The sequence below is a fragment of the Palaemon carinicauda genome, chromosome 21 (assembly GCF_036898095.1).
Source record: "Palaemon carinicauda isolate YSFRI2023 chromosome 21, ASM3689809v2, whole genome shotgun sequence".
Taxonomy (NCBI): Eukaryota; Metazoa; Arthropoda; class Malacostraca; order Decapoda; family Palaemonidae; genus Palaemon; species Palaemon carinicauda.
Genome location: NC_090745.1, coordinates 126725151 through 126750150, shown reverse-complemented (window position 1 = coordinate 126750150; position 25000 = coordinate 126725151). Strand labels below are relative to the sequence as shown.

General features: G+C 34.0%; 1 protein-coding gene across 1 annotated transcript in view; it reads left to right on the top strand.

The window, feature by feature from the left end:
* The window catches only part of LOC137615127 (cell adhesion molecule Dscam1-like), a 154279-nt gene that overhangs the window by 96588 nt on the left and 32691 nt on the right, over nucleotides 1-25000 (top strand). The window contains exons 7-10 of the mRNA XM_068344759.1: nucleotides 12908-13087; nucleotides 13657-13788; nucleotides 14735-14893; nucleotides 22816-23009. Coding sequence (XP_068200860.1) covers nucleotides 12908-13087; nucleotides 13657-13788; nucleotides 14735-14893; nucleotides 22816-23009 — 665 coding nt within the window. The remainder of the gene's footprint in view (nucleotides 1-12907; nucleotides 13088-13656; nucleotides 13789-14734; nucleotides 14894-22815; nucleotides 23010-25000) is intronic.

Sequence of the window (25000 nt, the reverse complement as noted above, 5' to 3'; positions counted from 1 at the left end):
TCTTAAACTTTCTTTACACTTTATTCAACTTTCTTCTATCAAACCTTTTGTTCATTTTGCATCTTCCATCTGATTCCTTTCGTTCCCATTTATATAATTTCTCTTAAAGCTTCTCTACACTTTTTTCAACTTTCTTTCAAACATTTTGTTCATCTTTTAGTCTTTCATATGATTTCTTACATTCTCATTAATATAATTTCTCTTAAAATTTCTTTGCACTTTCTTTTAAACCATTTTCCTTTCTTCATCTTCCATCTGATTCCTTCCATTCTCATTAATATAATTTCTCTTAAACTTACTTCCCACCTTCTTTCACCTTTGTTCTTTCAAGCCGTCTCCACATCCATTCCTCGAATATCTTTTTTCCTCCCCCGCTTACCTTCTTCAGCCTCTCATTTCCTACCAAGTCTCTCTCTCCCCTCACTCACTTCTCCCCTCGCTCATTACCTTCGCTCTCGACCTCCATCGCTCATTCCCCTCCCACTTGTGCTTTGAATTGACCCACCTAAGTGACTCCTTTCCTACCATTTCGCCCTTTCAGCTCACAGGGCGGAGAGTGAGAGCGTGGGAGGGAGAGGGGTATGCCATTCCAGGACACATCCGCCCCCCACTTTCCTTCGCACGCCTCAACTCTCTAACCAGTGGGTGGACGGAGTCCTTACATTCGCGGTCTGGGTAGGGGCGCAGAAAGCCGGTTTGGTAACAGGGGCAGGGTGTGTGTGGGAGGGGAGGGGGAACTGCGCCCCCCTTTCCCCCTTGAGATGGATCGTGATTAATTAAACTCGGGACCGGAACCAGAGAAAAGGGATCACCGGCCGCCCTGATAGAGGGATTTTGGTCGGTTTATTATTTTCTCCCAGCGCCATGACACACACATACACACACACATTTTACCCCTTGTCAAATGACTTATTATATTGCGCAGGTCTTGTGAGCTGGGGGTCTTTTGGGAGGATTTGACCAGATGCTATCTGCTTTTTTGTTTGTTTAAGTAAAATTCTCTTATCTCTTTTGGTTGTTTTTATGTGGAGGTTTATTCGCACTGTATGACAGTAACCCTGGACGTATTGTTCAAGTGCTGTAGTTTACCTTAAATATTTCTTGAATAATTCTTCTCTTATACCTTATAATTTGTGTATGGATTATTTTATTCTTTAATGCTTCAATCGCTGTATATTTCGGATAATTTTTCCACACATGTATACTCCAAGTTTTTAATCAATCCAGATTTGTATACTCCAAGTTTTTAATTTTTCAACTTTTGTATACTCCAAATCTATAATTTTTCCACATTAGTATACTCCATATTTATAATTTTTCCACATTTGTATACTCCAAATTTATAATTTTTCCACATTTGTATACTCCAAATTTATAATTTTTCCATATTTGTATACTAAAAATTTATAATTTTTCCACAATTGTGTTCTCCAAATTTAAAATTTTTCCCCAGTTGTTTACTCCAAATTTATAATTTTGCTACATTTGTATACTCCAAATTTATAATTTTTCCTATTTGAATACTCCAAATTTATAATTTTTCAACATTTGTATACTCAACATTTATAATTTCTTTATATCTATATTACTCTAAAAATCCTGTGTTTATACTGTGCATGATTATTTGTTTTATTCAGAATTGTTTTTCGTTTATTATTATTATTATTATTATTATTATTATTATTATTATTATTATTATTATTATTACTTGCTAAGCTACAACCCTAGTTGGAAAAGCAGGATGCTATAATTCCAGGGGCTCCAACAGGGAAAATAGCCCACTGAGGAAAGGAAATAAGGTATTAAGGCTTTGACAAATAAATCTTCCCACTTATCATTCTGTCAATCAAAATTGGAGCATATTTTGAAGGTTTCACGAACAAATTTAATTGTGGAATTTCATATCTTGAGAAAGTCAACTTTTGGTAAAATCAAATTATGTATCATATTTATGTACATTCTTTGAAATCCAACTATTTTCCAGAAAATTATTAATTTGACTTTTACCGGAGATTTTATATTCTTGCCAATGTAACAGCGTGAAAATCTATAGTAATATAATGGAGAGTCGGAATTATAATGTTATAATTTAGAGATGACTGCAGATCATAATCGTGGCGTTTATCTCCCATAGATCATTGCTCTAGACAAATATCTGTGAGGGTATTCATATTATTGCTAATGTAACATCAACGTGAAAATCTATAGTAATTCAGCAGAGTCTAAATTATAATGTAATATTTTCGGTAGAACCGCAGATCATAAATGTGGAGTTTATCTTCCGTAGATTATTGTTTTAGACAGATATATGTGACTACATATCCCCTCTTTATATGATTATTCAAAACTAGTGTACCCGATTCATCAAACGTGACGTCAAAATATCCAGAAAGATATGCAAACACAGGCACACAGACTCGACACTTCCCACTCCCTCCCCCTTTTCTAACTACAACCCGCTGGTTCGGCAATTTGTGGGGGGTGTGATTTCCGAGTGTACCTTTCGGGGTACCTAATCTCACTTCGGTATGACTTCCCTTTCCCCCATGAGCGGGAATATATATATATATATATATATATATATATATATATATATATATATATATATATATGTTTATATATATATATATATATATATATATATATATATATATATATATATATATATGTTTGTATATATATATATATATATATATATATATATATATGTATATGTATGTTTGTATGTATATATATATATATATATATATATATATATATATATATATATATGTATATACATATATATAAATAAAGAGAGAGAGAGATATGTACTGTATATATAGTCAGACTCTTGCTCTTTATTATATAGGGGAGACGAGCAATTATTCATACATAACAATAATGAAAGACCATAAACTTTCAAAGCAAACTCCCATCTTATAGAATGATTTTGTGTGCAGAGAAATAAAGAAAGAAGAAAATAACTAGGAAAGTGTTGAATGGTGAAATAAAGAAATAATTATTGCAATTAAAATCATAGAAGACAATGTTTTTTTTTTCTCATAGAAGACAAGGGTTTTTTTTTCTAATACGTGTGAACTGAAATTATCTACTAGAGAAGCCCGTTACCTCAGTTTCATGACCCATAAAATTTAATGAAGGACGTAAGATTTTATTGTCTTTGCCTTAAGCAGTGGGGAAATCCGGCTTTATTATTATTAACGGATTTTAAGGCTGAGGAATATTTGTTTTACTGTATTGAAGTTCGTGATATTTTTGTCCACGTATCCTTTACGTAAATACACATACGTGTATGTATATATATATATATATATATATATATATATATATATATATATATATATATATATATATATATATATATATATATAAACATATATACTGTATATATATAAATATATATACTGTGTATATATACATATATATATATATATATATATATATATATATATATATATATATATATATACATATATATATATATATATATATATATATATATATATATATATATATATACATATATACTATATATGCGTGTGTGTATGTGTGTGTATACTATTATTCATATTCATGTTTTTTGTCTTTGTATGTGACCAATAATTCATACCTTTTGCTCACTAAATTAAAGTAAATTTATCCCACCTCTTTTGTTTTACGAGTTTTTTCTATTGTTATGCTACTGATGATGATGATTATTATTATTATTATTATTATTATTATTATTATTATTATTATTATTTCATGTGTACATTTTGTCGTCGAATAATAGTTAAGCCGTGTTTTATTGCGTATCATAAGGTTACAGAGTCTCTCTCTCTCTCTCTCTCTCTCTCTCTCTCTCTCTCTCTCTCTCTTTCACACACACACACACAACACCCAAACTCCTTCATCATCCCCTTTAGATGACCCTACAACTAATTTATCTTTCCAATTCTCTATATCACGTGACCTATTCTTGTCATTCTCGCAGTTTTTCTCTTTCCCTCATTCCCACTTTCCTCCCCATCTTTCCTCACCCTCAATAATCTCCTCAGACCTCCAGATGGATTTTTCTTCCTCCAATCAGCTTCCGCACTTCCCTCTCCCTTCTCTGATTGGCTCCTAAATTCTCTGATCTCAGAAAACGTAAATCAGGTGGAAGGACTTTTCGATCCCCTACAGAGAAAGGTCCTTCATCAGGAGTTTTAAAAGGAGAAATTAGACGTAGTGAACCTGCAAAATTATGGTGGTAGTTCCTTAAAAATCCGAGCCCACCTCTACCTGCTTCCTTCCCTCAAGCAGTGTTTCCTTTACCCACCTACAGTAGTATCAAGATTTCCTATACCCAGTTGAAATAGTATCAAGATTTCCTTTATCTAGAGTTGTATCAAGATTTCCTTTACCAGCCTACAGTAGTATCACGTTTTCCTATACCCACCTACAGTAGTATCAAGATTTCCTTTACCCACCTGCAGTAGTATCAAGATTTCCTTTACCAGCCTACAGTAGTATCAAGATTCGCTTTACCCACCTACAGTAGAATCAAGTTTTCCTTTACCCACCTACAGTAGAATCAAGATTTCCTTTACCCACCTACAGTAGTATCAAGATTTCCTTTACCGGCCCAAAGTAGTATCAAGTTTTCCTTTACTCACCAACAGTAGTATCAAGATTTCCTTTACCCACTAACAGTAGTATCAAGATTTCCCTTACTCATACCCACCTACAGTAGTATTACGTTTTCCTTTACCTGCCTATAGTAGTATCAAGATTTCCTTTACCCACCTACAACAGTATCAAAATTTTCTTTACCCACCTACAGTAGTATCAAGAATTCCTTTACCCACCTACTACAGTATCAAAATTTTCTTTACTCACCTACAGTAGTATCAAGATTTCCTATACCCACCTACAGAAGTATCAAGATTTCTTATACCCACTTACAGTAGTATCAAGATTTCTTATACCCACCTACAGTAGTATCAAGATTTCCTATACCCACCTACAGAAGTATCAAGATTTCCTATACCCACCTACAGCAGTATCACGATTTCCTATAGCCACCTACAGTAGTATCAAGAATTCCTTTACCCTACCCACCTACAGAAGTATCAAGATTTTTTATACCCACCTACAGTAGTATCAAGATTTCCTATACCCACCTACAGAAGTATCAAGATTTCCTATACCCACCTACAGTAGTATCAAGATTTCCTATACCCACCTACATAATTCATAATTTATTCATTTTTCATAATTCTGACCATCCTTTACATTCAGATTTTTTTGGACAGTTCCATCCAGTTCGTGATATTAGGAATGCAGTTAACTATAGCCTAATAGTCAGGCCTTCTCCATCATGAGGCTCAATATTACGCAGTATTCTAGATGTTTTATTCCAGCAGTAACAAAGTTGTGGAATTATCTGACTAATCGGGTAATTGAATCAGTAGAACTTTAAAAGTTCAAACTTGCAGCAAATGTTTTTATGTTGAACAGGCTGACATAAGTCTCTTTATAGTGTATGTGTTAATTATTTGTTTCAATGTTGTTAAAGTTTTTGAAAATATTATATTTTAATTTTTCATTACGTCTATATCATTTATTTATTTCCTTTCCTTAATGGGCTTATAGCATCTTGCTTATCCAACTAGAGTTGTAGCTTGGCTTCTAATAATAATAATAATAATAATAATAATAATAATAATAATAATAATACAGTTTTATCAAGAGTTCCTTTACCCACCTACAGTGCTATTAAGATTGCCATTACCCACTTGTAGTAGTATCAAGATTTCCTTTTATTAGATGAAAGTATCCATGTTGTCGAACCACTAGATTGAAGCAAGGATTCTAGGATTCCCGAACCTCTCTTATCTAGAGGCTCCACGGATTCTGTTGATGTTATTAACCAGAAGTATCACCCATTAAGTAGACAATAAGCCCTGGAGGGCGGTACTTGTTCCCTTTAAAATCAATCGTTCATTTGTTTTTGTTTGTCTCTTTGTGAGTGCATTTGTTGATCCTGTTATTTAGAAAGAGCAATGAATATTAGAGATTAATGTCAAATATTCATTTTCATTTATGACAGCGCTCTTTTTCTTCATGAATATATTAAAAGGTAAAATTCTTCATAACTGGTTTGTGTATGTATATATATATATATATATATATATATATATATATATATATATATATATATGTATGTATAGTGTATGTATATATATAAATATATATATATATATATATATATATATATATATATATATATATATATATATATATATATGCACGCAAATATTTGAGCAGTTATGCACATAGGTGTATACTACATTCCTTTTCCATCCCTTCCCCTTTTCATTTATATTTGATAAAACCAGAAAATGACTGAATATGTCAATAACTTCCTCCGCCTTCTCCTAGCTGTCGAACAATATCCATGTATTCTAATATCCATATATAAATCCCCCCCTCTCTCTCTCTCTCTCTCTCTCTCTCTCTCTCTCTCTCTCTCTGTGACATGCAATCTCCCCTTCAATGTTTTCTATTACAGTTCCTTTATTGCTATGTTGCGTCTCGTTCTTCTGAAGTAAAGATACGGTGAACATTCACAACCACTTGGCCAGCTTGTTATTGACACTCCCTGAGGGGAAAATACCGTTCTCTTTCTCGTTCTTTGCCAGAGGGGTCCTCCTGTTCGTCAGACAATGGGATTAAAGTTAGCCAATCACTTTCTCGCAATAGATAACCGTGATTTCCCCCTTCTCGTTTTTTTTATATCTTGTTCTACGGCTCTTGCTGGGAATGGGTGTAAAAAGATTCAATCAGAATTCCTGTTCCCTCTTCATTTCTACCAAGTGTGATACCGGGGTATTTTAGTATATTTTCATGTAAATTCTTACCCTACACTGTTAACAACCCTGTCATTTTAATCGGAAATTCTCCGTAAAAATATACTATTCTCAGCGGTATTTCAGCAAAATACGGGCGACCGTAATTTCACCTTACTTTGTTATTATCTTTTACGGGTTAGTGACCGTAATATCAGTCCTTTACGGTAATATATCCGTTTTTAAAACAGTATATGCCTGGCAACATTTATTACATGATTTTCACCGTTTTTTTAATGCAAATTTTTAACAGTGTAGTTTATGTGTTATTTCTACCCATCTTTTGAAACTAAATGTCTACCATGTACTATTATTAGTTTCTTAGTTACCAAAAGGGAATATAAAAAACTAGTGTACGTGATCCGACAAAAATTACGGCTAAATATTTGGATATATAAGAACACACAAATTCAACCCATCCCATCCCCCTCCCCATTTCGTAACTGCAACCCGCGGTTAGGCAATTTTTGGGAGATTGTCATTTCCTAGTGGTTGCCGCTCAACGTGACAGGAAAGTATGTATATATATATATATATATATATATATATATATATATATATATATATATATATATTATATATATATATATATATATATATATATATAATCATCATCATCATCATCATCATCTAACGTCTATTGACGCAAAGGGCCTCGGTTAGCTTTTTAGAGCTCAAATAATGATTCCAGCCTTATCAGTAGAGCAAAGAAAAGTTAAATCAATTTTTTGCAGAAATTTTACAGCTTATTTTGTTTGAAACTTACACGTGTCTTCTAACTTTTATTTAGAATAAAAATAAGAAAAAGTTAATGTGTTTTAGCTGGCACAGATTTTTGTTTTTGTTTTCAGGTCTCAAACTATTGGCAAAGGATATGACGTTCAGTTCAATCTTTGTTCTTTTTTTATCTTATTTTTATTCGAAATAAAAGTTAGACAACACGTGTAAGTTTCAAAGATAAGAAGCTGTAAAATTTCTCCCCCCAAAAAAAAGTTTATAACTTTTTTTTTTGCTCTATTGATATGACTGGAATGGTTTTTTGAGCTCTTTGATATTTCACAAAAATATTCCCCATGTTTTGAAAATGTAAACAGTGAATGTTTTAATGAACCGAGAAACATGATATTACTAATCCTGATGATGGTTATGTAACTGGCTGTCATCCACTGATTCTATCTGCTTTTGTGGTTCGTGTAGTCACATATTTTGTTCGGTTTTTTTTTTTTTTTTTTTTTTTTTTTTTTTTTTTTGTCTTAATTCAATTGTTTTTTCCTCCTTTAATGGAGGAAAAAACATGAAGGTTATTGTGGAGAAACTTGAACACATTAGTCTCTCTCTCTCTCTCTCTCTCTCTCTCTCTCTCTCTCTATATATATATATATATATATATGTATATATATATGTATATAAATATATGTGTATTATATATACAGAGAGAGAGAGAGAGAGAGAGAGAGAGAGAGAGAGAGACTAATGTGTTCAAGTTTCTCCACAATAACCTTCATGTTCCTTTTTTTTTGCTGCACTTTCTTTAATCACAACACCTACTTATTTCACACATTTTACAACGTTTTTTTTCCCCATCTCAAACGGTATTATTAATGCCCTCCTTTATCACCCACCATTCTCATGTTTATTCTTATTTTACGCGGATTATTTTTGTTTTCCCCTTTGTCTGTTCTAATATTATGGTAGCCTATTGGTAACGTCCCTGCCTGGCGATCTGCCATACTGGGTTTCGAGTCCCGCTCAAGCTCGGCAGTTTCTTGTAGTGATTGAAACCTCACCATCCCCGTGAGCAATGGATGGGGAGTTTTGGAGGAGGCTATAGGTCTCTCTGTTCAGTAATCAGCAGCCATTGCCTGACCCTCCCTGATCTTAGTTTGGGTGAAGAGGAGGCCTTGGTTCGCTGATCGTATGTATCTATATGGTCAGTCTCTAGTTCATTGCCACTGTCCCTTGCTTCTGCCATTCATGAGCGACCTTTTTTAAAAATCACATCACACAATTCTTGCACCTATTGCTGTCGTCTTACCTAAATGCTATCCACCCTATTAACGTAATAAAAGCAATTTGAAATATCTCGGTCAATTAGTTCATTATGCATGTTGCATAAACTTTTTCCTAATTCTGATCATTCTTTACATACAGATCTTCCCGGACAGTTCCATTCTGGTCGTAATAATAGGCATGCCGTTAATTCAAATAGTCAGGCCTTCTTCATCATGAGGCTCAACAGTACTCAGCATTCTAGAAGTTTTATTCCAGCTGTGACCAAGTTGTGGAATGATCTTTATAATCGGGTAGTTGAATCGATAGAACTTCAAAAGTTCAAACGTTCAGCAAATATTTTTATGTTGAACAGGCTGACATAAGTCTTTTTATAGTTTATTTATGAAATATGTTTTGATGTTACTGTTTTTAAAATAATTTATTTTGTTCAATATTTATCAGATCGTTTATTTATTTCCTTATTTTCTTTCCTCACTGGGCTATTTTTCCCTGTTGAAGCTCTTGGGCTTATGGCATCTTGCTTTTCCAACTAGGGTTGTAGTTTAGCTAGTAATAATGATAATAATATTACTACTACTACTGCTACTACTACTACTGCTACTACTACTACTACTACTACTACTACTACTACTACTAATAATAATAATAATAATAATAATAATAATAATAATGAGACCCCCAGGGCCTGGGTCATCATGTGTAAATTTCTGTCCTTAAAAAAAAGTTGAGAAATAATAATAATAATAATAATAATAATAATAATAATAATAATAGAGCCCCAAAGACTGGGTCATCGGGTATAGATTTCTGTCCTTTAAGAAGAAAAAAAAAGTTGAAGAGAGTTGTCTGCTCCGATGAAAGACGGCTCGATAGCAAATTGGGTCTCTGTCTAAAGTTACGCGTGTCTAATAACATTAAAGTGTCGGATGAGGCCTTCTCCTGGAGAGGGAATTGGACCCTTATGTCTTCTTCGTTTAGAAAATAGAACCTCTGATTGAAAAGGAAGGACGTCTATTTCGGAGTTGATAGCTACGTTAACGTTTTTATGCATTTGATACAAGTTTATCTCTCTCTCTCTAGATGCCAGAAAAATTCATCTCTCTCTCTCTCTCTCTCTCTCTCTCTCTAGATGCCAGAAAAATTCATCTCTCTCTCTCTCTCTCTCTCTCTCTCTAGATGCCAGAAAACGCAATCAATCTCTCTCTCTCTCTCTCTCTCTCTCTCTCTCTAGATGCCAGAAAAATTCATCTCTCTCTCTCTCTCTCTCTCTCTAGATGCCAGAAAACGCAATCAATCTCTCTCTCTCTCTCTCTCTCTCTCTCTAGATGCCAGAAAAATTCATCTCTCTCTCTCTCTCTCTCTCTCTCTCTCTAGATGCCAGAAAACGCAATCAATCTCTCTCTCTCTCTCTCTCTCTCTCTCTCTCTCTCTAGATGCCAGAAAACGCAACCAATCTCTCTCTCTCTCTCTCTCTCTCTCTCTCTCTAGATGCCAGAAAACGTAATCAATCTCTCTCTCTCTCTCTCTCCCTCTCTCTCTCTCTCTCTCTCTCTCGATGCCAGAAAACGTAATCAATCTCTTTCTCTCTCTCTCTCTCTCTCTCTCTCTCTCTCTCTCGATGCCAGAAAACGTAATCAATCTCTCTCTCTCTCTCTCTCTCTCTCTCTCTAGATGCCAGAAAACGTAATCAATCTCTCTCTCTCTCTCTCTCTCCCTCTCTCTCTCTCTCTCTCTCTCTCTCGATGCCAGAAAACGTAATCAATCTCTTTCTCTCTCTCTCTCTCTCTCTCTCTCTCGATGCCAGAAAACGTAATCAATCTCTCTCTCTCTCTCTCTCTCTCTCTCGATGCCAGAAAACGTAATCAATCTCTCTCTCTCTCTCTCTCTCTCTCTCTCTAGATGCCAGAAAACGTAATCAATCTCTCTCTCTCTCTCTCTCTCCCTCTCTCTCTCTCTCTCTCTCTCTCGATGCCAGAAAACGTAATCAATCTCTTTCTCTCTCTCTCTCTCTCTCTCTCTCTCTCTCGATGCCAGAAAACGTAATCAATCTCTCTCTCTCTCTCTCTCTCTCTCTCTCTCTCTCGATGCCAGAAAACGTAATCAATCTCTCTCTCTCTCTCTCTCTCTCTCTAGATGCCAGAAAACGTAATCAATCTCTCTCTCTCTCTCTCTCTCCCTCTCTCTCTCTCTCTCTCTCTCGATGCCAGAAAACGTAATCAATCTCTTTCTCTCTCTCTCTCTCTCTCTCTCTCTCTCTCTCTCGATGCCAGAAAACGTAATCAATCTCTCTCTCTCTCTCTCTCTCTCTCTCTCTCTCATAAAAGGGAATGTACAGGATCGTGCTTCTTACTGATTATAGTGGAGGGGATTCCATTACCATTCATGATTACCCTCTGCAGATCATTCCTGGGAAATCCTAAGAGTTTACCTCCTCCAATGCGTATTCGCATTTCAATTGCCATCAGATTATTGGGGCCAGATTCCATGGCCACTTTTTCAGAAAAATTCTTATCGGGCAATTCAAATGGTTAATGATCTTACTGAAAAGGCTAATAAAGCGAAATTTATTATTATTATTATTATTATTATTATTATTATTATTGTTATTATTATTTGCTAAGCTACAACCATAGTTTTGAAAGCAGGACGCTATAAGACCAGGGGCTCCAACAGGGAAAAACAGCCCGTCGAGGAAAGGAAATAAGGAAATAAACTACAAGAAAAGTAATGAACAATTAATATGAAATATATTAAGATCAGTATCAACGTTAAAATAGATCTGACATCTATAAACTAAGAAGAGAGACTTATGTCAACCTCTTCAACTTGAAAATTTCGACAAAGTTCCAACGATTCAACCGCCTCATTAGGAAGATCATTCCACAATGTGATCCTGGCTGGGATAAATATCATTTATGAAGAAAATAACCAATGTCAATTAACCAATTGATTTATTAACATGTTCATGAACTTAATTATTTACGAATGGAGACTGTGGTTTTTTAAGTATTGCAAGGCCGTTACACGTTTTCATGAAAAAAAGAATTTATAAATTTTGAAAGAAAATGATGCAACCCCAGAGACCAAACTATACCACCTTTTGCCACGGGTCGATATCTCATTCCAAGAATGATTCGAGTTACTGATCTTGTCAATTGTAACCTTTTTCAGCGTAATAGTAGCCTGTGTATACCAGCGACCAGTTCCACCCCCGTGCATGGAAAATGGACACCAGCTAACCTAACTTTCCTCGCCTAACCAAACAACAAGCCGTGTTCTTACCTACTTACCTAACGGCGCCCCCCCCCCCCCCCCAGACCCCCTTACGCTGCCGTATTCTTAGTCGGACATGATCATACATAGAGGTGACCGCTATTATACATATACCCCGCTTATTAATTATTATTACTACTACTAGCTAGGCTACAACCCTAGTTGGAAAAACTGGATGATATAAGCCCAAGGCTCCCAACAGGGAAAAATAGCCCAATAAGGAAAGGAAATAAATAAACTACAAGAGAAATAATAAACAATTAAAATAAAGTATTTTAAGAATAGTAAGAATATTAAAATAGAAGGAAGACCCAGTTGTTGTTATGTTAATTTTCCCTTTATTCTGAAGGAGCAATGGTTAGAATTTTATATTATATGTCATTCGATTTTATTAACATTATCATGCATTCTGTCTTATTTATTCTTTTTTATTCATATATTACTTATATATTTGTATGTATATATATATATATATATATATATGTATATATATATATGTATATATATACACATACATACACAGTATATACAGTATACACACACACACACACATATATATATATATACATATACATATACATATACACATACACAAACACAGTATATATATATATATATATATATACATATATATACATATATATATATATATATATATATTATAAGTTAGATGTAATTCTTACGTTCCCTTGCTTATATATTCTTAATACTCATATAAATTTCCATTTTCTTTATTTTTAACCCAGATGGCGTAGGCGTAGAAGAATGGGCGTCTGTCGTGGGTGATGGATGGCGTATCAAAACACCCAGGCCTGGATCACTGCGTATACGGGATGCGCGGGCCGAGGATAGTGGCCGTTATTTATGCGAGGCCTCAAATGGGGTCAATCCCCCCATCTCCAAAACTGTCTCGCTTACCGTCCTAGGTGAGTAGGCCTACAAATCAATTAGGAGAGCTTACACACACACACACACACACATATATATATATATATATATGAATGCATACATATATGTAAATATATTTTTACTATATATATATATATATATATATGTATATATATATATATATATGTGTGTGTGTGTGTGTAACTATGAATTATTTATATTAGGTTTGTATTGATAAAATGCGTATGTATATACAGTATAATATATATATATATATATATGTGTGTGTGTGTGTGTGTAACTATGAATGATTTATATTAGGTTTGTATTGATAAAATGCGTATGTATATACAGTATACTATATATATATATATATATATATGAATGATTTATATTAGGTTTGTATTGATAAAATGCGTATGTATATACAGTATACTATATATATATATATATATATATGTAATGACCATTACATTTGTAATAATATAATGTAGGATATGCTCAACATACGTATATTCCTCTTAATAAATCATTTGGAGTCACCCCCAAATATAGCATACTGCTCACGTAATATATTCACACAATGTTTTTCCCTGTCCCTTCACAGAGGGCGCGCGTGTTGAAAACCGCATGGCCAACGTGTCTGCAGCAGTTGGAGACACCCTCTCTATAAGGTGTCCTGCAAGGGGAGACATTCCCATATCCTTCGCTTGGTCTAGAGATGGAGCGGCACTGTCAGGTAATTCCTGCATATTTTTGTATCCTTTTGACCTTAGAGGGAAGATGTGTGACAGAAATTAGACTGAGGTAGTATGGTCTTGTCATGAGAAGAGATGAACAGTATATTTGGAGGAGAGTGATGGATATGGAGGTACAGGGAACGAGAAGGAGAGGCAGACCAAAGCAAAGGTGGATGGACTGTATCAGGGATGACCTTCGATCAAAGGGATTAACCGGTGATGAGGTGTGGGACAGAGGTAGATGGAGAAAGCTGGCCAGAAACATCTACCCCACATAGAAGTGGGAAAAGATGCAAACAAAGAAGAAGAAGAAGATTGCTGTTTTTATATATTGGTGGATGTTAAGTACTGATAGAAAATAGTGAATATTGATATTAAAGGGTGGTTAGCTAGCTAACCATGATAGGGAATAGTTTGGTAGTCGTTCATTTTGAATTTTTTTGAAGATGTACGTTTAGAATAAAGTGTACTGATAAAAAAAAGATCGAATATTGATATTAAAGAGTGTTCTCTCCTAAAATAAATGTCAATTTTGATAACTTCTGTAGAGTCTGATAACATAATATATCAAATATCATCACTTGATAATCTAAGAATCTGTCTTGATGTATTTTCTGCAACGGCTTCTAATCTGCATTTTTGGGAAATTTGAAAAGAGTGGAATAAAAATAACCTAACCAAAACCTACTGTGAATATTACCAAGATTTTATATATTCATATTTAATCTGAAGTTGAAACTTCGTTTGTCTAAATTGAAATTGGGCTGATTGTTTATAATGCCTAGCTATTGAAGATATTGATAATGGATAACGATTGTGTACTATTTTTAAGAATTTTTAGTAAAAATAATTTACTGTATTTAGAGTTGTTAAATATCTCCAAATAACAAAAATGTTTTAAGGTATTTTTTGTGTTAGTAAAATTGACAATTTTTTTTTCTGCAGCTGCCCCTCCCCCCGGGATGGAAATGAGACTGGATGACGGTGGGCGTACCTCTGTTCTGGTCATCCGCCAAACCACCCGCTCTCACGCCGCTGTCTATTCCTGTCAGGCAACGAACAGATACGGGACGGATTCATCCACCATCTTTGTCAATATCGTTGGTGAGTTGGCAATCATATCTTTGCAACGGTTCAGCCTAGCAACTTTCCGGACTGGGGTTCGAGTCCCGTTCATGCTTGATAGTTTCTTGTGTCTGCAACCTCGCCATCCTTGTGAGATAAGGATGAGATGTTTGGCCTATTGGTCTAACTGCTGAGTCATCAGTAACCATTGCTTCTAACTCACTGGTCCTAACTTAGATGGAGAGAGGGCGTGGACTCTAAGCATATATATATATATATATATATATATACCTTAATCGTACATAAGTATTGATAAATTATTGATTAACTCATTAGCTGAAGATTGCCAGTCTTTATACACAGATTTTTCAATTTTAGCCAAAGGTTAAAAAATTTTCTTTTTAAAGAACCCAATTTTTTTCTTCAGAAAGATTTTCATGATATGTTGGGCAAAGGAATGAGCAATAATGAGACTTTGGAGGTTGTTTGATTTTGCTCTGATCACAGATAATAATCATAATATTAATACAAGTAACAAATTATTATTAGTATCAGTCGCAGTAGTTGATATTTAAAAAAAAAAAGAAATTATACACCATCACATGATGTACAGTTATTGTTATTGTTATTACTAGCTACAATCCTAGGCGGAAAAACTGGACGTTATAAGCCTAAGGGCACCAACAGGGAAAATAGCCCAGCGAGGGAAAGAAATAAGGACACAGATGAAATAGTGTGCCTAAGTGTACCCTCAAACAAGAGAACTCTAACCGAAGACAGTTATCTTAGTGTTGTCAGGTGTATGAGGAAAGATGAGAATTTGTATAGAATATGCCAGACTATTTGTATAGGTAAAGGAAAAATGAGCCGTAACCAGAGAAGGATCTAATGTCGTTGCCCTCATTAATTCGTGTAAACTTCACGGGAAGCTGAGTAGACGCTTGTAACAGTTTTATATTGTAGCTGGTAACACTGTGTTTAGCAAAATAAAAACTCTGCATCACTGCCTGCAAAAACAAAGTTGTTGGACTTGTAAACACGTTATCAAAAGCATTTTTATCAATTTTACGAAGTGCTGTTTTGCAAATAACAATATTTTTTCTATACAGCACTTCGTAGAATTAATGAAAATGCTTTCGATCACGTGTAACAAGCTCAGCGACATTGTTTGACATGCAACGTTGCCAACAGTTTCTGTTTTGTTAAAAACAGCATCACCTGCTACAATGTACAGCTGTAAAGTGTACCGAAATTAATGACGCCAACTGTACCTAATTTTAGAATTTTCATTGTCATCTTTATCCACTTCCAATTTTTCAAATATGAAACCAAAGTGATTTATGATTTCAAATAACATTCAAATTACAAAGGACCGATACAAAACGACGGATATTTTTCATGACGGCAAAACAAATGTTGGTATGCAACACTCAACATCCATCATGACTCCTGCGACTTCCCTAAATCTCAGCTTTAAATTTTTTTTGTGTAACATTTATTAAGCGAAAAAACAAATGAATGATGCATGCCGTCATTTTATTAAACCTCTCCTAATATCAATATTTCCAGGGATGAAACCAGTGATTGATATGGACCATTTATTTGCTTTGTTGCGTCCCATCCGCTTGCCCTGTGTCCCCTCTGAAACTTTCAGCTGTGGCGGAACGCCAGTTAAATTTCCAGTTACATTTGTTCGTTCAATCTTTCGTTCAAATTTAATTCTTCATTTCAATATTAAAAGAAATGAAAAGCACCGCTGGATTTAGGTTTAACCGAGGGTCGTGGTGGCCTATTAGAAACGTCCCTGTCTGACGATAGCCGGATGGGGTTCGAGTCCCGCTTGAGCTCGATAGTTTCTTATAATGTCTGCAACCTCACCATCCTTGTGAGCTAAGGATGGTTGGTTTAGTGTAGTCTATAAGTCTACCTTTTGAGTCAGTAGCCATTGCCTGGGCTTCCCTACCCCTAGCGTGGGTGGAGAGGAGAGGGGGCTTGGGCGCTGATCATATATATATATATATATATATATAAATATGGTCAGTCTCTATGGTATTACCCTGGCCCTCCATTATCCTAGTTTGAATGGAGAGGGGTCTGGGGCGCTGATCATATGTATATATGGTCAGTCTCTAAGGCATTGTCCTGCTAGCTAGGGCATTGTCACTATCCCTTGCCTCTGCCATTCATGAGCGACCTTTAAACGCTGGATTGGGTTTAAGTGAGGAGAGAAAATAGCAACGACATGATATTGAGAGAAGAGGACAGATCCGGATATGCCACCTCCCCTCTCTCACCCCCTCTCGAGGGACTTCCTTCTCGGGAGGGGAAAAGGAACTGGTCAGGAAAATGAGCCTCCTGTCCCGAATGACAGGTGGAAGCTCATTACGCCTGGTTCATTACAGAGCCCAGCCCTAATGAATGCTCCTTCAGCCAAGATGTAGGAGTAATCTGTTCGAAGGCTGGATGGGAACTGTGGGAGAAAATCGGGATCGTCTCATCATCATTTGAAGTCGCAACCTATGTCTATTTTTTTTCCTCTCAGGCAGAGAGTCTTCGATTTTTTTTTCGATTTTGGAAATTTCTTTTATGGAATAACTAGGGCTCTCTCTCTCTCTCTCTCTCTCTCTCTCTCTCTCTCTCTCTCTGAATTATATCAATTTTGAAAATTTCCTTCATGAAATCTCTCTCTCTCTCTCTCTCTCTCTCTCTCTCTCTCTCATTGGGTCCAATTCTTTAAAATCCGTCCCCCCTCCTTTTTTGTATAATTTTGGCTATTTTTAAAGATAAGTTCACTGCATTGCAATGCTTTCCGTCATTTGAATGATTATATCACTGGCAATACTTCACTGACCTGAAATTTGCATATTTCCTATACCTGGCCGTTTTACCAGCGTGGGTTTTTTCAATTGAAGGATCTGATTGATAGATGGAAGTAATTAACAAACATGCAGTTTGAGTCAAATCTTTTATCATTCCAGGGAATAATACCGTTCCTGTTTTGTTATTTTTTTTCTTTTATAAAGTGAATTACCATGGCCGAAATACCATGTTATTGTTATATTAATAGCCGAGTATGATTGGCCATGGCAAGCGATTATAGTTGGTTGCGATAAACTTATATTCGCAGTGTTGTATGTTCACATTACTTTGTTTTTGAGCTTATGTTAATACATTTTAAAAATTATATATTTTGGTCTGTGCTTTTTTTCGCATAAGCAAACGTTAAAAAAAACTTGTACGTAAAAAAGAATGAAATAAATTATTGTAAAATTTTCTTTCCATTTGTGCTCGAGTAGAAATCATACCGAATCGAAAAATAATTCAAAGCTTTTCAATCCCTAATTGATATACCCGAGAAAGCCAAAGAGACATTCTACCCACTTTTGGCAAGCCTACACCCGTTAACCTTTTCTGACATCGAGACCGGAAAAAAATTAAAGGAATTTCACAAAATTGTGCTACCTGAGATGCTGACGGCAATAGATATTATTACAGTACTGGTGTAAGCGACCCGTTAAAAATGACATAAATATTGAGATAGGTGTGCACGCAAACATCCTCCCCCCCCCCCGCCAGTGTATGACTACTCCCTCTCCCCTACCAGAGGGACGGGGAGAGCTTAATGTGAATGAAAAGAAACATATTTATGTATATATACATATTTATTTATATATGTTTAGTTTCTGTCATTCCAATTATTATTATTATTATCGTCATTATCATTATTACTATTATTATTATTATTATTATTATTATTATTATTATTATAATTATTATTATTATTAGCAAAACTACAACCCTAGTTGGAAAAGCAGGATACTATAACTCCAAGGTTCCAACTTAAGCAACTAACTGAATACTCAAGAGAAATATTGCAATCACATTTATTTTATAGAATGTCGTATTAAAAAGCAGTTATTCCATGCCATTGTATGGGTGTAACATGTATCTATATATGTCTTTCTGTGTATAAAACTTTGAGTGGGGATACCTTAACGTGGTGAAGTGGTTAGTGTATCGCCGTGATCTGCAAAGCTGCACTAGTCAGTGCCACCCATATTAGGTTACTTTGTGGTGAGCGGATCAGATAAAAGTCTCCCATCATCACCAATCCGCTGTTGGCTAGCGTGTTGATGAAAACTGGCCAAATCCCAGACATGAATAGGGACATGTCTGAGGATTTTGTCCTGCAGTGGACTACAAACGGCTGCATTTGTAGTTGTTGATGTGTGTAAAACTAAAAGAACTGCAGCTAATATGATTGGATATCCAATTTATTAAGAACATTAATATATTGATCACTCACGATTGTGATGAAAGTAGGTAAAACTTATCTAAAATCAAACTTTTAAATCGAATAACTCGGTGAAATTAACCCACCTATACGTATTAAGAGCGTTGATATATTGACCACTCGTAACTGTCAAGGAAATAAGTAAGAATCATCGAAAATTAAACTTAAATTGAATAGTTTAGTGAAATTAACCCACTTCTATGTATTATGAACATTAATATATTGATCACACAACCGTCATGAAAGTACATAAGACATACAAAGTACAAAATCAAATTTAAATAGAATAACTTGGTGAAATTAACCCACTTCTAAGAGATTCCCGATGTGGGAGATGATGGTGTCGCTGCTAATGGTCGTTTAAATCCATTTAATGGCAGTTCTGTCGTTTCGTCTTCTCCTGATGAGATTATAATGGAGTACAGTTCGCTCGAGACCTTATCTGGGAGAGTACATTAAGCAACGTTTTTCAATGTATTAAGTTTTATTTTAAATGTGTTTTTTATATTGCCAATATGAATAAACTTTTCTAGCCTCTGGATCTAAAATAAATACGATACAACTTCAAAATTACATAAAAATACTCTCATTGTTGCGGTAAATGTATCTTAGAGTATTATTATTATTATTATTACTAGCTAAGCTACAACCCTAGTTGGAAAACAAGATGCTATAAGCCCAAAGGCTCCAACAGGGAAAAATAGCCCAGTAAGAAAAGGACATGAATAAACGATATAAGCATTAATGAAAATTGAATTAGAATATTTTAAAAACATTAACACATTAAAACAGATATTTGATATATAAACAGTAAAAGGACTTATGGAAGCCTGTTCAACATAAAAACATTTGCTGCAAGTTTGAACTTTTGAAGTTCTACTGATTCAACTACCCGATTAGGAAGATCATTCCACAACTTGGTCACAGCTGGAATAAAATTAGAGTACTTTGTAGTATTGAGCCTCATGACGGAGAAGGCCTGACTTAGAATTAATTGCCTGCTTAGTATTATGAACAGGATGGAACTGGCCGGAAGATCTGAATGAAAAAGTCTTATGCAACATGCATATATATATATATATATATATATATATATATATATAATATATATATATATATATATATATATACTGCGTCTATATACTGTGTGTGTATATATATATATATATATATATATATATATATATATATATATATATATATATATATATATACTGCGTCTATATACTGTGTGTATATATATATATATATATATATATATATATATATATATATATATATATATATATATATATATATTCAAATAAGCTAGAATTACTTTTTAATATTGAATTCGCTTTGCCAATGGATCTCAGATCCAAAGAGAAATTTCTTATTTGATAGATATTTCTGCTTAAGACATAAATATTTATCACTAAAGGAATTTCCCTAAGGGTCTAAATTCCTTGGGCAGGACGAATACGATATTAAAGAGTATTTGTGATAAAGTTATCATATATTATATATATATATATATATATATATATATATATATATATATATATGTATGTATGTATGTATGTATGTGTATACGTGTGATATATATATATATATATATATATATATATATATATATATATATATATATATATATATATATATATATATATATATGTTTGTTTGTTGTGTATACATCATATATGAAATTTGATAAACATTGCTAATATTTTAATCTTGTGTCTACTATGGTAAGATGTTAGTTTGGGAAATAGCTTTGACTAACCCTATCTTTACTCTTTACTTATGTTACCGTCATTTTCACGCCCTCGTTAATGCAATAACCATTATACTTAAGTTTGAACAGCTTTTTATAACAACGGACATTTTAATGCTGTTTAAATTTTTCCGTAAAAATACGGTAAAAATGTTGCCAGGCATTTACCGTTTTAAAAACGGAAATATTGATGTAAAGGAGTAATATTACGGTCACCAATCCGTAAAAAGATAATAATAAAGTATGGTAAAATTACGGTCGCCTGTATTTTACTGAAGCACGGCTGAGAACTGTATATTTTACGGAGAATTTCCGATCAAAATTACGGTTTTTTTATGTGTATCTTCAATCTTTGTCAATTGACAATCTCATTATCACTATATAATATGCCATCTTCATCTGGCTGTATTTTTGACATAATTATTACTACTGTCATTTTAACATCATCATCTTCACTGTTGTCATTTTGGCATTTGCATCATTATTACTGTTATTGTGCCATCATCATTGTCATATTCACATTCTTATCGTTATTATTTTTCTCTTGACATACTCGTTATTGCTACTTCATTATGACATTCATATTATTATCACTTACTCCAAGAATGTTGTAAAATAAAGTCGGTTTATTTATTCATCTGTTTACCTGTCTGTGGACAGGATTACGTCGAAACTACACGACGGATTTTAACAAAATTTTCACCACAGATAGATCTTAGGTCATGGACGACCCCATTAAATTTTGAGGATTTTCCGGGTCCGGATTCTAGATTCGGATTTGAATTTTTCACCATTTACAGTCAGCATATGAAAAGGGGGAATACGCTATCCGTAAGCTATAGTTAAATTATACAGATTCATCTAGGGTCATTATATGAAAAATGAAGTGTTTAGTCCGTAGACTTAAGTAACATGTTAGCAATATTAATTGGCGGATGTATGATATTTCTGATTGCCCGCTTTATGATTACTATTTAATTCCCTTAATATTATTAGTAAAAATTTTATATTTTCGTCCGCAATGCTTAAATTTTCTCATATTCAACATAATAAACTGCCATTTGGTCATTCCCATCGTCTTAATGCCATTTTTTACCCTCACAATTGCATCTTATTTTTTGACATCTTCATCAATACTATCATTATTATAATTTTTTTTTTTATCAATACCGCCATTTTAACAAGTTCTTCATTTATTATTATCATTATTATTATTAATTATTATCAATATTATTATTATCAATACTGTCAATTTAACAAGTTTTGCATTTATTATTATTATTATTATTATTATTATTATTATTATTATTATTATTAATACTATAGTTTTAACAAGTTTTGCAGTTATTATTATTATTATTATTATTATTATTATTATTATTATCATCAATACTGCCATCGTAACAAGTTTTGCATTTATTTTATTATTATTATTTTTTTTTATCAATACCGCCATTTTAACAAGTTTTTCATTTATTATTATTATAATTATTATTAATTATTATTATTATTATTATTATTATTATCAATACTGTCATTTTAACAAGTTTTGCATTTATTATTATTATTATTATTATTATTAACACTATAGATTTAACAAGTTTTGCAGTTATTATTATTATTATTATTATTATTATTATCAATACTGCCATCGTAACAAGTTTTGCATTTATTATTATTATTATTAGTAGTAGTAGTAGTAGTAGTACTATTATTTTAATAGTGTTTTCAGTTATTATTATTATTATTATTATTATTATTATTATTATTATTATCATTATCATTATTATTATTATTATTATTATTATTATTATTATTATCCAAGTTACAACCCTAGTCAGAAAAGCAGGATGCTATAATCCCAAGGGCTCCATTATCTTCCGTATTTACAACTCACGCAAAATCCTTTCACAGAACGGCCAGATCCTCCGGCCCACGTCCACGTGCAGAACGTGACAAGCCGCCAGGTGAGATTGGCATGGGCGCCGCCTTTCGACGGCAACTCGCCCCTCACCCACTATCTCCTGCAGCACTGGCCCGCCCGATCACACACCCAGACGCCCCTCAACACCACTCTCCCGCCAGACGTCACTGACGCCGTACTGAAGGTGAGTGGTAGTTTATTTACTTATTAGTTAATTGTATATTTAATTTATAAGTTAAATTGACGTCTTAAATAACCAAAGTTATTGACCCCTAAAATACCTTTTTAGAAAAACAAAATTCATAGATTTAAAAAAGAAATTAATTTATTCCTTAAATTGGCTTCTTAGGTAACCAAATTTATCGGTGCCTAAAATACCCAGTTTTTTTTTTAAAATCAGTGTTGTAAATTTCGATCAAAAAAAAAAATAGTAGAAAACAGAAAAATTGTTCTCTGTGAAGACAAAATGCGACGAATCCAATTATTCCAGTTAGTTATTCTTATTCATTCATTAACATAAAATTAAAGGAGCTTTTCTTCCTACTAATAGAAAGAGAATTTGATAAGATTGAAAGGTGATCTTGTCGAGGTGAATTGATAATGCAAGTTGTTTCACTTATGATAGCCGCTCTTGAGCGTTCCTTGCCTCTTCAATGGGACTGAGAAGTTGTGTTGTTTGCAAGAAATAAACACCAGGTAGCACCTAATGACGTCATCTCATTTTCTTGCTATATTTCCTTCAATCGTTTCCTGTATGCTTATTCTTTAAAACCTAACCATTTCCAGCTTGTTTGGTCTCCAAAATCTCTATCCATTTCCTGCTTGTTTGGTCTCCAAAATCTATCCATTTCCTGCTTGTTTGGTCTCCACAATCTCTATCCATTTCCTGCTTGTTTGGTCTCCAAAATCTATCCATTTCCTGCTTGTTTGGTCTCCACAATCTCTATCCATTTCCTGCTTGTTTGGTCTCCAAAATCTATCCATTTCCTGCTTGTTTGGTCTCCACAATCTCTATCCATTTCCTGCTTGTTTGGTTTTCCAAAATCTCTGTTCATTTCCTGCTTGTTTGGTCTCCAAAATCTCCATCAATTTCCTGCTTGTGGCTCTCCAAAATCTCTATTAATTTCCTACTTTTTTGGACTCCAAAATCTATTCCTTGCTTTTTTGGTCTCCAAAATCTATTTTTTTTTCAGGAATTCATGGTCTCCAGAATCTATTTCATGCTTATTTTGTCTCCTAAATCTGCATCTCCTGCTTGTTTTGTCTCCAAAATCTCTATCCATTTCTTGCTTATTTGGTCTGCACAATCTCTATATATTTCCTGCTTGTTGGTCTGCAAAATATCTATCCATATCCTGCTTATTTGGTCTCTAAAATCTCTATACATTTCTTACTTGTTTGGTCTCCAAATCTCTCTCCATTCCCTACTTGTTTGCTCTCAAAAATCTGTATTCTTTTCCTGCTTGTATGGTCTCAAAAATCTCTCTCCATTCCCTACTTGTTTGGTCTCCAAAATCTCTCTCCATTCCCTACTTGTTTGGTCTCAAAAATATCTCTCCATTTCCTGCTTGTTTGATCCTCTTCCTCCAGCCCTCCATAATCCTGTGCTTATTGCTGCCCACCCTACATTCTGCATCTGTAATAAGCGGGCGAAGTTAATCTCATTCTTCACGCAGTTTTATGTACTCCATAATGCTGCTTCTGCATCCCCGGCGAAGCTAAGTTAATCCCCAAGAATCGGAATTAATGTTTGCGATATCAGTCCGTCATTTACCCCAAATGGTGGCAGTAATTAGACCGCTTCTCATATTAAGCGTGTTCTTTTTACCAAATGAGATGTGTAATGATACGGTTATCCATTTTATTATGGCGTAAATGATCTTCAGAAATGGCAGTATAAACTTGTCCGTCGGGCGATTTTATTATGCTCGGTTCTGTTAAATATTTATGTTAAAGCTGATGGGTTGTTTTGCACAACGTTGTTTTCTTTTGTTGTTTTTATTCCTCCATTTCATTCTCTTTTTTGTTTTATCATCATTTCTTTTAGTATTTCCTGTGAAGGTGTTTTGTTTTTCTGGTGGCTTCTGTATTTACCTCCCTCCCTCTCCTTTTTTTATCTATGTTATCCTGTCCTTTCAGACGGGGTAAACTTGAATTATAATTTTGTTGTTGCGG